At 41.0% G+C, this 12,805-nt stretch overlaps 1 protein-coding gene across 2 annotated transcripts in view; it reads left to right on the top strand.

The window, feature by feature from the left end:
* The window catches only part of Ric3 (RIC3 acetylcholine receptor chaperone), a 48,762-nt gene that overhangs the window by 24,032 nt on the left and 11,925 nt on the right, over window positions 1–12,805 (top strand). Inside the window, exons 2-5 of one of the 2 annotated variants that reach the window (XM_021208344.2) lie at window positions 1,050–1,276; window positions 2,420–2,492; window positions 5,332–5,425; window positions 11,073–11,215. In XM_021208344.2, coding sequence (XP_021064003.1) covers window positions 1,050–1,276; window positions 2,420–2,492; window positions 5,332–5,425; window positions 11,073–11,215 — 537 coding nt within the window. Of the gene's footprint in view, window positions 1–1,049; window positions 1,277–2,419; window positions 2,493–5,331; window positions 5,426–11,069; window positions 11,216–12,805 lie in introns of both variants that reach the window. The other variant, XM_021208335.2, reaches the window with a different exon arrangement.

Genomic DNA, 12,805 nt, shown 5'->3' with positions numbered 1-12,805 from the left:
GATTTTGTCTCCCATTGTGCTTGTTGTATTGACTCTTGACTGTTCTTAATGGAGTTTTAAAATGCAAAACAATGGATGATAAACCTCCTCTTCTCTTCAGTTCTTCCAAGGTTAGGCCTTTGACCCTGTTTCTGCTCTATGAATCCTGGAGGCTCAGCTGTAGCTAATTCAAAAAGAGATGCTTGCTCCTCCCCAAGCTGTGTACTCAATCTTCCTCCAAGGAATTTGGAATTAGGGCCAGTCTTAGCTATTTTCTTGAAGGAGTTGCAAATTGAGAGGATTGGAATGACTGTCTTCTACTATAGGCATGAAGAAATTAGAGAAGTTATCTGAAGAAGGAGAATGAAGATGTGAGCAATGAAACAAAGGGAAAAGGCTATGGTCCCATAGAGAGGAGAGAGTTGGAGTTGGAGTGTGAAAGTAGCCAGCCTGAATCCTGATGGCTTTCCAGTTTCTGGTTCTGTTCTCTCCTGAGAACATTACATTTCCTTTTGTATTAGATAGGGGTGGCTAACCACTGTAACAGATAGACTCCAACGTATATAATGGCCCCCATACAATAGTAGCTTGTTTCTCGCTTACACAAATAGGACCAGATGGTTCCAAGTTATCAGGGTAGCAGCAGTGGAGGCCTGTGCCACAGTTACTTAGGAACCAAGGCTAATAGAGGCTCTGCCATTTCCAACATATGACTTTCAAGGTCTCCCTGGACATTAGTATCCATCCTACAGAAGGAAAATGATCATGTAGTTGAGCCTATGGGAAGCTTTATAGGCCAAGTTCCTTTGTCTGGAACTCTGTTACAGGGCCACATTTAACTCTACAGGAGGCTGGGAAATGCAGTTTAGCTATGGATCCAGAAGGAAAAGAAAATGGGTTTAGTGAACAAATAGAGTTTATCACAACATGCTTTGTATCTGTATGAAACCCCTGTCTTTCTAATCAAATTCCTGTTTGTTTTCTTAAGCATGTATAAGTTGCTTCTATTATTTGAACTTCAATGCATATTTAAAACAGAAGAGATAAAGCCAATTAATTAATTTTCTCAGGAAAATTGGGCCGATTTCCACCTATGATGCATCACCACTCGGCACCCTCAGATGGTCAGACACCAGGGGCTCGTTTCCAGAGGTCTCACCTTGCAGAGGCCTTTGCAAAGGCCAAGGGAGCAGGTGGAGGTGCTGGAGGAGGGGGTAGTGGAAGAGGACTGATGGGCCAGATCATTCCAATCTATGGCTTTGGGATCTTTTTGTACATCCTGTACATTTTGTTTAAGGTAAGTGAAATTGTCCTATATGTATAAGATATATGTATATTTTATATATGTATATCAGTGAAAATCTAATGTCATTGTAATAAAATCATTGTCTCTGGTAAATCCCTGCAAGGGTCATGCAGCCCTTTCAAATCGATCATTTCTTTGAAAGCCTCATTGTCTCCTTGTGAACTTGTTAGAACCACCATCATCTCAGTTTTACAGAGAGAAATCTTAGGATAGGTTTACAACTAAAATGCAAGTCCAGAATTTGAGCTTGGACCTTCTAGTTCATAATCCAATCAGCACTATAATTCAAAGAAAAAGAACAAAAGACTAGGCATCTTTGCAAGCTGATAGACCATTAAGATGCTCTAAGAAGCAGCTTGTTCATAGGATGGGCACCAAGGTTTCCAAGTAGCCACTGTGAGGTGCCAGGGTGTGAGGTACTGTGCCTGGTGTCATCTCTGTAATTCTGTCCTGTCCAGACAGACCAATATTTCCAGCTGGGCGTTGTGGCGCACGCCTTTAATCCCAGCACTCAGGAGGCAGAGGCAGGCGGATTTCTGAGTTTGAGGCCAGCCTGGTCTACAGAGTGAGTTCCAGGACAGCCAGGGCTACACAGAGAAACCCTGTCTCGAAAAACAAAAACAAACAAACAAACAAAAAGACCAACATTTCCTGTTGTGGGAAGTCTTGCTGGGTCTTTTAAGGGAGACCCCCAAATAAGTTCCACTTCTAGGCAGGTCTTGTAGGTTACAGGCTTGTTCTCTATGTTGAGGTATAGAAGCCTCATCTTACACTCATGCCTCAGTAAAGTGAAGGGATTTTAGTTTCTTCTCACCCGGGAGTTCTGCAGGCAGTCTGAGTGGAGATAAGAATGTCCCCCAGGTGCTGTGTCACCTGCCACTGGGTGAGCATGGGTATAGCAGGTGACTGACGGGACTTTGTTTTCCTTGTGATTTGATCTTTGCTTCAATCATTTTTACCTTCTTGACTCTTTCAGTGTCTTTAAAAAGACATTTCTCTAATGTTGATACTTGGTTGATTTCTGACTTAATTTTTGTCTCCCAGCTTTTTTTGTTTTTTTCATTTAACATGAGGTGTTCCGTGACTTTGAGGTTCTGAGCTGCTGTTGATGTGCTGTGCCTCCTTCATCCTCAGCTTTCAAAGGGGAAAACTGCAGAGGATCGGAACTGCTCCACTGCCCCACCTGGAAACACCCACAGGAAGATTAGTAAGTGCTCCGTCCCCTGTCTTCAGTGGTAGTGAACTGGAGTTGGGTACAACCAGGGAAGAGTCTGTGGGAATGTCCCTGAAGCATTTCTCAAATGTCGTGTATGGGTGCTGGACCTTAAAGAGCAAATGCTGCTTATGCTTTCGCAAGAGGCTGCTAGTTCACTTTGGTGCAGATTAGGAAACGGTCAACATTTGCCTTAGTTACGTTTCACTTACAGACTGCAAAATATTTGGAGCAAATATGTTTACTTCACAGAGGAAAATTCAGGGAGAAATTGCATCATTGTCACATCCCACTATTAGCTCTTGACACTGGAGTCTTTAAACGTGCTGTCAAATAGTGCCCAGCCAGATTACTCTGTGTTGTCATAGTCCTTTGTTCTAAGAGTGTATAGCTTAGCATGATGCTAGGAGAAGTAATCTGTGGGGTAAAGCACTTGCTAAGCAAGCATGAAGACCTGAGTTAGAATCTTCAATACTCAAGGAAAAAGCCAGGGGTGACTGTGCATGCCTGCAACTCCAGTGCTGGTGAGAGGACACTGACAGTCCTTAGATTCCCTGGCCAGCCAGCCTAGCCAACATGGTGAGCGTCTGGTTTATTATGAGACCCTATTTCAAAGGAATAAGGGAGTGGAGAGAGACAGAGAGGGGGAAGATGCTGCAGGTCATCTTCTTGTATACACCTGCACACTAACTTGCTTGGGTCACATACACATAAACTTCACACAGAGAGAACAATAACTTGTAAGAAGTCATGACTTAGAAAGAAGGGATTTATGAAAAGAATTTTGGGAATCATGTCTGGATGGCTTGAGTAAAACTTCTGCAAACGTGGACTCTTGAGCTTGTACTGGTCCTGCTGTGTAGTACAAACTCATAGAGGTCTGCCTGCCTCTGCCTCCTAAGTGCTGGAATTGAAGATCTGTACCACTTCACCCATCACCCATCAAAGGTTTCTTGTTTGCTTTTATTTACGTTCTAAAAATAAAACATATTTTTTTTTCTTTTTTTTTGGTTTTTCGAGACAGGGTTTCTCTGTGAAGCCCTGGCTGTCCTGGAACTCACTCTGTAGACCAGGCTGGCCTCGAACTCAGAAATCCACCTGCCTCTGTCTCCCAAGTGCTGGGATTAAAGGTGTGCACCACCACGCCCGGCTCAAAAAATATTTTTCTTATTAAAAGTTTTTAAAAGAAAGGCATTGATAGAATGCCATGGGGATGAGGCATAGAGCATCCGCCTTAAACAGTATCTCCTTTTGAATGACTTTTGGGTTCTTTGTTGTGTTAAATCCTTAATCATATTTCACAGCCTTTTGAGAAATCTTAAATAGTCAAGGACTCTCTGAAGAAAACTGCTATGTCTCATTATGAGGTAGTTAGTAATGATGACATATGTCAATAATTTACAAAAATCATAGAAGGAAATCTTGAACTGATAGGAGGACTCAGTGGGTGGAAGTGCTTGCTGAGTTTGGTCCCCAGAACCCATTTAAAAAGGTGAGATGTTGTAGCACGCTTCTGTAATTCCATCATTTTTTGATGACATGGAGACAGTCAGGAGAATCATCTAGAAGCTTGCAAACCTGCTAACTCAGAGTATGAAGTATAGGAGAAACAAGAGATACCCTGCCTCCATGGAGTGGAAGGCCAGAACTGACTCCTGAAAGTTGTCCTCTAACCTGAACACACACACACACCACAAAATAAGCAAAACACCAATAAGAAATAAAATAAAAAACAAAAGTTGTTAAGCCCTTCCTCTTGTCAGGGACAGACAGAAGCAGAAGCAATTCAAATGGCCAAATGGGCTTCTGTTCATAGCAATAGCAGTACCAGCGAGTCTGTTTTTTATTATGAATCATGCAAAATAATAATAACCTAGGCACCACACAGTGCAGTTTGTACCCTCTTCACAGGTATTAATTGAATTAAAAGGATTTTTACACCCAGGCAGTAGTGGCACATGCTTTTAATCCCAGTACTTGGCAGCAGAAGCAAGCAAACCTCTGTATTCAAGGACAGCCTGGCCTACAGAGTGAGTTCTAGGATGGCCAGGCCTACACAGAGAGGTATGAAATCTAGGCCATTTATATACTGAGCAGCATTTCCTTTTCCTCTGGCCTGAAAGTTCACTTCTTATTTTGAGTATTTATTTATTTATTTATTTATTTATTTATTTATTTATTTATTGTTGTGTTTTTAGTATCTTACTTAGTGTTTCACTGTGGGGTGTGAACCTTTTACTGATACTGTTTAAGAAAACAGCATCTAAGGGACAGAGTTACACTCTAGCATGGTCTATTCTTTATTCTAGATAACTAGGGTTAAGTTGGGCATTGAGGTTTCAACCATAGTTTGGGACTCTCTTTTACAGAAATCTAACATTGACATTCTTAATTCCTAGATACTTCCAGACCTTAAGTACAGGCAAATGGGGATCATCTAAGAGTCCTGATCCTTTATTTGCAATCTTGTGTAGGCTTGGTATCTTACCCAGGAGCATTTTTTGGATCACAAACCATTATCTACCTTCTGCATTTACTATGGGGTGACTTAGCAGGGTGTTTTTGGTGCTGGATGTTTTCTTTAGTTGGCTCTGTTGGATTACTGTGTGGAAGAGGGAGTGATCTATCATTCCCTAAATGGATGTATATCCTGTTGTGCCTGCTGGCCAGACCTCTGTACCTTTTGTGTTCTGATTGTATTAGTTAGAGAAGCCCTGTCCTCTTGAGTCTCTGAACAAGTCTGGATTACCACAGATCATGTCAGCTAGCCGTTTCTGGAAAGGGCTTAGGGAGCTACCCATGATGGTTCTTAGACTGATGCTTGTTTTTTCAGCCAACTTTGAGCTTGTTCAACTACAAGAAAAACTAAAAGAGACAGAGGAAGCCATGGAAAAATTAATCAACAGAGTTGGACCTAATGGTGAGAGGTAAGTTTTCATCAAATAGGACTCTAGACAATTTCATATTTATAGATTTTCTATACTTTGGCTGTTGATGTATAGACCACATGTTTTTTATCTTATGTAATTGTCAGCTTAGGTGCAATATATGTATCCTTTCTCAATTAACATTTCATTTTCATATCATTGAGAAACTTGTTTTCAAATGTTAAGTGTCTTACAAATTATTGTAAGAGTTTGTGAAATTTATAAATCTTGTTGGGCCAAATAACCTAGTTTTAAAAAGGATCTTCTAGTTGTCTAATATAAATTTTAAGTAAAGTCTGCTTATTGAACATTGTATTTTGTGATATCAAATAAGAAAAAAAAAAAAAAAAAAAGCAAGGGCCTGAAGAGATGACTCAGTGGTACAGAGCACTTGTTCTTCCTGAGGACCTGGGCTCAATTTTTAGCACTTACATGGCGGCTCATGATTGTCTCTAACAACAATTCCAGAGGAGAGGATCCATTGCTCTCTTTTTGCCTCTGTGGGTACTTCATACATGTGGTGCACAAACATACATCCAGGCAAACACTCATACACATTCACAGTGGCATTTGTGTTTTGTGTTCTCCTAGTGCAGAATTCAACATGCAAAGTAGGTGTCAGGGCCAAGTCAATCCCTTAGGAAGGCACACTTCTATTCTGCCATTCTGGCCAAGGGTCTGAAAAGGTAGGGTTATGAAAACCGGAACAACTAAGAAAACTGAGGTACCTAAAAAAGCCGGGAAAGGACCACCAGAATGTGATATTGAGTACTAAGACAGAGTCTGTCTCAACTGAGTCTTCTTACAGGGAGGAGGGAGAACTTCACAGTGGGCCATAAAATTACATGCAGTGTATTAAGGACTCTCACCCTTACATTCATGAACAACTATGGAGTCTTTGATGCAAGGAATAAGTGGTGCCCCCTTCTGTTTGCCATCTTTCAACTGTTTGTGCTCTGTGCCTCTTTGTCTTTTGCTCGATGACATCTAGTTTGTCCATCCTTTGTTGTGTATAAGAAGACATCCTCAAATTGTAGTCTCCCGTCTGTGTGTGAATAGAACATGGAAATGACTCCTGATATGACCAGTAGATTTATTTTAGACATCTTTCGCATGAACATGTAGCTCCACACACATTCAGTGTCCTCCAAGTTATGTCTGATATAAAACACGATATCAAACTCAAGGTTAAGGGACTAAGGTGAAATGTTCTAATTTCTGCCTTGAGAATTAGCAAGATTTCCTTCTGGAGTAGTATGTCTTGTGACTTACCTGCTAGGAACATGGCGCGGCCCAAGGAAGCACATTAACAAAGAGCCTGGCTCTGGGTAGTCTGCATTGCAGATGTCCTCATGTGCTCTCCTGTAGGCCCAACCCACACAATGACTCTTTTGTTTTTTGTTTTTTTGTTTTTTTTTTTCTAGAGCATCTATGCACTTTTTCATCTAGGAACTTGCAAATTTATTTTTCTTTTCTGAGGCATTGACCTCCCTCCTACCCCCACCATACACCCATTTGACTTTGTGCTCTCAACAAGAGCATCATTTTCTCTGAGAGTCCTTACCTAAATCTCCTGGGCATATTGGGTGATACTGCCCATCAAAGCATGTCTTCCCTGGTGTCCTGCAACCTTTGAGAGAACAAAAATTGTCACTATTCAGTCTTAGTCCTCCTGCTGGAGCACTGACGATACCTGCACACCCTGAAATAATGAGTATTTTAAAGCAGGGTCTTCAGCAACAATAGTGTCTTCTTTGGAACCTCTTTTCATTTGTTCTTCACAGCCCTGTATGGTTGTTAATGACAGGTATTAATTTCTGTAGGAGTAACTCTATTTGAGAGCATAAAGTATACTGCTATAGCAAATAAACTCAAATCTAGTGGCTTCAATAATGCAGAGTTATGCTTGAGTTCTTGGGGTTAGTGGCCCTGTATTGAGTGAGAATTGTTAGTGTTAGCAGGATTCCCTTTGCAAGGCCCTTTGGCAGTCTAGAAGTTCTAGAAGTTGCCCACACTCTTTGGCTTATGGCCCCTTCCTTTATCTTCAAAGATATCAATATTGGGTTGAGACCTATTCAGATCATATCTCTTTAACTTCTAGTGCATCCTTTCCCCACTTTTAAGAATACTTGTAACTACATTGTATATTCTTAGATAATCCAGGATAACCTCCCATTATAACATCAGCTGTTTTTAGAAACCTCAAGTCCACCAACAACCATAGTCCCCTGAGAGGGAAGTTTATGGATTCTAGGGGTTAGAACCTGGATATCTACGTGGGTGTGAGTGGGATCTTAAGGTCTTAAAGGGAAGATCTTAAATAAGCTCTATAAGATACAACAGTTTCTTCAGGCAGAGTTCAGAAAAAAAAATGTTTCAGAAGGAGACAGTAATGGTGAGAGAAGAAGGCAAGTGCTTGGAATAGCATTCAGTTGGGAGCTGGAGTAGTATTTACAGTCAGAATAGGATAAATGGCTAGAGAGATGGGTAATGGGGGACAACAAGGCAACTAAGACCTGTATCTGAATGATGGACTGCATTTGGAATTTATTGTTTTTTGTGAAGGTTTTCAGAAGAAATGTTATGTTTTCTTGTTTAGAATATAGCAGACATATGCCAGAAGCCTACTGAGAATATTCCATCAAAAGGCAATGGGAAGTGCTGGTGTGGTGGACACTTGACGGTGGCAGCAGGAAGGTGGCAGGGTTCCAGCCAGCCATCTATTCAGGGTGTTCTAAGCCAGCCAGGTTGTGTGAACAAATGTTGTTAAAAACAGAACCAACCAAAAGAAACAGAGTGAAAGGCAGTGAAAATAGAAAAGAAGGGCACAGATTATGGGAATTTGTAGTTATTGGAAGCAAACCAGTACTAGTTATCAGAAATTTCAACTTAGAAAAATATGAGGTATCTCAAGATATCAAAGTTTTGGACCTCCAGCTATTAGGAAAAGAGGCAATCATAGTGGCTCTTAGTATCTCTCAGGGTTTAGGGAGCAGGAGCAAAGGGACTGTTCCTGGATGACTTATCATCCCACTTCAGGATTTACTTGCTCAAGATCCAGTTGGTAAGAAAGTACAGTTGGTCCAGCTTGGATCATGCAGCTATCAATGAACCAATCACATCAGTCAGGAAGATGGACTAGGAAGAGTGCCACTTGACTACCCTAAGCTATAGTATGAGCAGAAGAGAGACTGTGCCCACACAGAAAAACTAACCAAATAAGAACATGGAAGGAAAGAAGGATACAGGGATGCCTGGAGATTTATAGTACTTCCTAGAAGATTCCAGCATTAACTAGGATAAAACACAGAAGAGAAAGAAGATAAGGATTTTGAGATAGCAAACAGGGACTGAGCTTTGAATATGGTTGAGATGCTATCAGAATACCCACATCTACTATATAACAGCAACAGGAAATGTGGGCCTTGGGTGCAGAATAAAGGACTGGGTGTTGTTGCAGAAAAGATGTGATCGCCAAGTCATTGAGGCCACTGTGTTCTGTTGTTAGCCTTGCTCTTGCTTTCTGTTTATTCTCTCTGTGTTTAGCTCTTGAATTTGGACTTGCTACTTCCTTTAGTTAAAAGTCAGCTGCCATTATTTTCCACCTGTGATCTTATATTTTTCTAGCATTTTGGAATCTGCTGTCTACAACCCATTTATTACTCAGCCCTGCTTGTTCATGTGGCTTCTCATGATTCTTGGCCAGGTGGATCTTGCTTTTGAGGGATTGAATTTAAGATTAATTTGAAATTTAATGTGACAACAAAGTCACAAGTAGAACTGCTGAGGAAATCATTGGGCAGCATGGCCATCTGGATAAAAAGTAAAAATGAAGGACAAGGTTAGGACATCTTCTGTTTAGGGTAATAGGTTAACCTGTGATACTGGGACAGCCTCCTTGGAGTGTGACTGCAAGAATGGAGACACAGGAGTCCAAAGATTGTGCCTTCATGATGGCCAGACTTTAGTGAGCGGAGAAAATGGGCACGGTCAGAAAGAAAAGAAATGATTGCAGAAGTGGGAGAAAGGCAGCTGTGTCTGTGGCTAATGCAGGGAGTTCCAGAAGGATGCTACAGTATGAGAAGTCAAAAGAAACAAACTGGAAGATACTCAGGAGTAGAACAGTCTTGATGATTTTGATATGTTTTGGTAAACGATATATTAGAGGCCACATTTCAGAGAGGTAGACAAAAGCAGAAGGTGAGGAAATGAAAACCAGACAGACTGACACAGAGGCATTACAGATGACGAGGCTGTGGCCATGCTGCCGTGCATGTACATGACCACCCTGATAGAGAGAATTCCATAGAAACATTAATTGTAGTAACTTCTGAAGATGCACTAATGTGGATCCTGCCCTCTGTGTTTATTGGGTGGCTCAGACACACTTTTTCCAAGTTAAAAGGATGTTTTAGTTTGTAATTTTGTCTGTTGATGCTTCTCCAAGCCTGGCTATTGTAGCTAAGGGCTTCCATTTTATCCTGAGTTAGGAAACAGAGGCTCAATTTTGTTTCATTTAGCATCAGCACACTCTGTGTACAGTTACAGAAATGGTTTGTAAAAACTGCTGGCCCAAGCTTTGTGGAAGCAGGCAGGTTGTCCTATTCTGCCCCTGAATTCTCCCAGAGAATGGGTCGTTTTCATTAGAGGAAGTTGGATAACTGGGCAGATTGTTTTTGCAATCTTAATGTTTGAAGGAGAAACCTGCTTTTCCTGATAGGTGAGCTTTGTTAGTCTGAACACAGAGAGGGACACAGAGAACACCTGCACTGAGTAGAGTGGAGGGGACCTCCATTACTGGTGCATGAGGTGCTGCTGATGGGTGCTTTGGGTTATAAGGAGATAAAGAGTAGTTCTCTTAAATCCTCCACTACATGGTTTCTGGTTTTGTCCAGGACGCTGCCTTTCTGTGTGATGCAGTGTTTTCCTCTCAGCTGTGTGGTTATCCTCAAGTCCCTCACTGTGCTTGCTGGTGTTTGCTCTGTTGGTTGTCTGATGAGGTTTAAACTGTGGAAATTGGGCACTGTGGTGGGCTATGGGCTCATTGGTAGTATTTGTTTAGCAGGAATTCCAAAAGAAAGGAGAAGAGGAAAAAGAAAAGGCGCCACTCACTGCGTATAGATTTCAGTCTGTGGGTCTCAGTCCCCAGCTTCTCTGACTTCCATGGCTGAGGGCTGTGAATTATCCACCTCAGAAATCTCAGGCTGTACAAGTGGAAAAAGCCCTGTGGTTCCAGTCTAGTATTTTTCTTCATTGTGTCTAACAGCCTAGAATAGTTTTCTTTGACATCTTGCTTCAGAGAAAGTGTCTCATAGCGAAGGGAATAAATGTAAGAGTTGCAGGGAAATTTCAGGAGACTGGGGAATTGGGCTGCTGAGGCATGAGGGTGAAACCACTAGGATCTTGTTTCCACGTTGATTCATCTTGGAACCTCAAGCAGCTACTTGATTGAAATATTCTGGAGATTAGAGTCCCCGTTTATGAAATCACAACAGTGAACTAACATCTCTGGTTACAGCCATGGCATCCAGAAATCACCTGTTGTTAGGCCTCCTCTTTGATGGTCCAGACAGATAGATGATGAAGTTTCTCCCTGTTACCTAGGGGTGCTGGCCACTAAATGGTTGGATTGTCTGTTTCTCAGCAGAGCACAGACTGTGACTTCTGACCAAGAGAAACGATTACTGCATCAGCTCCGAGAAATCACCAGGGTCATGAAAGAAGGCAAGTTCATCGACACATCTCCAGAGAAGGAAGCTGAGGAAGCCCCGTATATGGAGGACTGGGAAGGTAAAATGCCCCTCACTTCCTTGTTAGCTGCCACCCAGAAAGGAAATCTTGCCAGTATCTTAAAAATAAATAGTGTTTACCTAATTTAAATGTGCAGTTGAAAAAGTCTGGCAAATGCGCGGTGATAATCGCACTGTAGTGTCAGAATAGGACAATTTCATCACCCTAGGAAGTCCTACCCCTGCCTCTGACAGCGCCTTCGTTTGGCTTTTGTATATAAAGGATTGTATTGCAGATGCACTGTGATAGCTGTCTTCTATTTAGAGGGTTGCTTTTCAGATTCACGTGTGGTGTTGAGAGCGTAGCACAAGTTCTTTCTGCTATTGCTGGGTAGGATTATATAAATATACCACAATTTGTTAATCCACTCAATAGTTGATTACAACATTGAGCTCTTTCTAGCTTTGAACTGTAGGATCCAAACTATTGTGAAATTTTCATGAAAGGCTTTTTTTGGACATACCGTGCTTCTCTTTTGGTAAATGTTTAGGGGTGGGATTTCAGGTTTTATAGTGGGTGCATGTTTAAATTTATTAAACACTTTAAAGTGGCTGTACATTTCCACTAGCAGCTTGTGAGAGTCAGTTTTACCATATCCTTGCTAATGTACTATCTTTGTAAATGTTAGTCATTTCATTCTAATGAGTTTACAGTAGTATTGCAATCATAACTCAAATTTGCATTTCCCCAGTAACTACGATGCTGAACATTTTTTTCATGTGCTATTTGCAAACTGTGTATCTTTGTTAAAGAGTCTGTTCAAATCATCATTTTTGAATATTGGGTTGACTGTATTTTTAGTAAGGTATAACATATTTATTAATTGTGCAGGATGGTCTTTTATTTTTGAGAGAGAGAGAGAGAGAGAGAGAGAGAGAGAGAGAGAGAGAGAGAGAAATGTTTTTGTGATACAGTGCCTGTGGCTGGCCTGGCTCTCACTGTACAGCACCCACCTAGCCTGACTCATCATCCTGCGGCTCAGCCTCCCCGGTACTGGCAGTGTATGTGGGCCTCTCCTGTGCACAGCAGCAGGAGTTCGCATGCATTTTGGATACAAGTACTTTACCACTTAGGCATTTTATGTATATTTTCTTATACTTGTAACTTGCCTGTTTATTTGCTCAATAGCATCTTTCTAAGAGAAGTGTTAAATTTTTATGAAGGCATACTTGTCATTTTTCTGTTGAATCACATTTTTGTGTGATCTCTTTAAGATATCTTTGCCTAACCCAGATGTTTTCTTCTAGAAGTTATGTGGATTTAATGTTTATATTCAGACTTATTTTGAGATTTTTTTTAAAAAAATTATTTGAAATTAAAATATAATTGCATCATTTTCTTTCTTCCCTTTCCTTCTTCCAACTCCTTCCTTCAGTTAATCTTTATAGATCGTAAGGCATCAGGATTTAAATTTGCTTTTGCATATCTTAATACTGTGTCACTCTCCATTAATTTGATTTAATTAATAACTTTAGCATACTGGTTACAAATCAATTGACTCTCTCTCTCTCTCTCTCTCTCTCTCTCTCTCTCTCTCTCTCTCTCTCTGTGTGTGTGTGTGTGTGTGTGTGTGTGTGTGTGTGTGTGTGT

Source organism: Mus pahari, chromosome 1 (genome assembly GCF_900095145.1).
Source record: "Mus pahari chromosome 1, PAHARI_EIJ_v1.1, whole genome shotgun sequence".
NCBI classification, from domain to species: Eukaryota; Metazoa; Chordata; class Mammalia; order Rodentia; family Muridae; genus Mus; species Mus pahari.
Note: the sequence above shows the minus strand (reverse complement) of the source record. Positions and strands in the feature narration are given on the sequence as shown.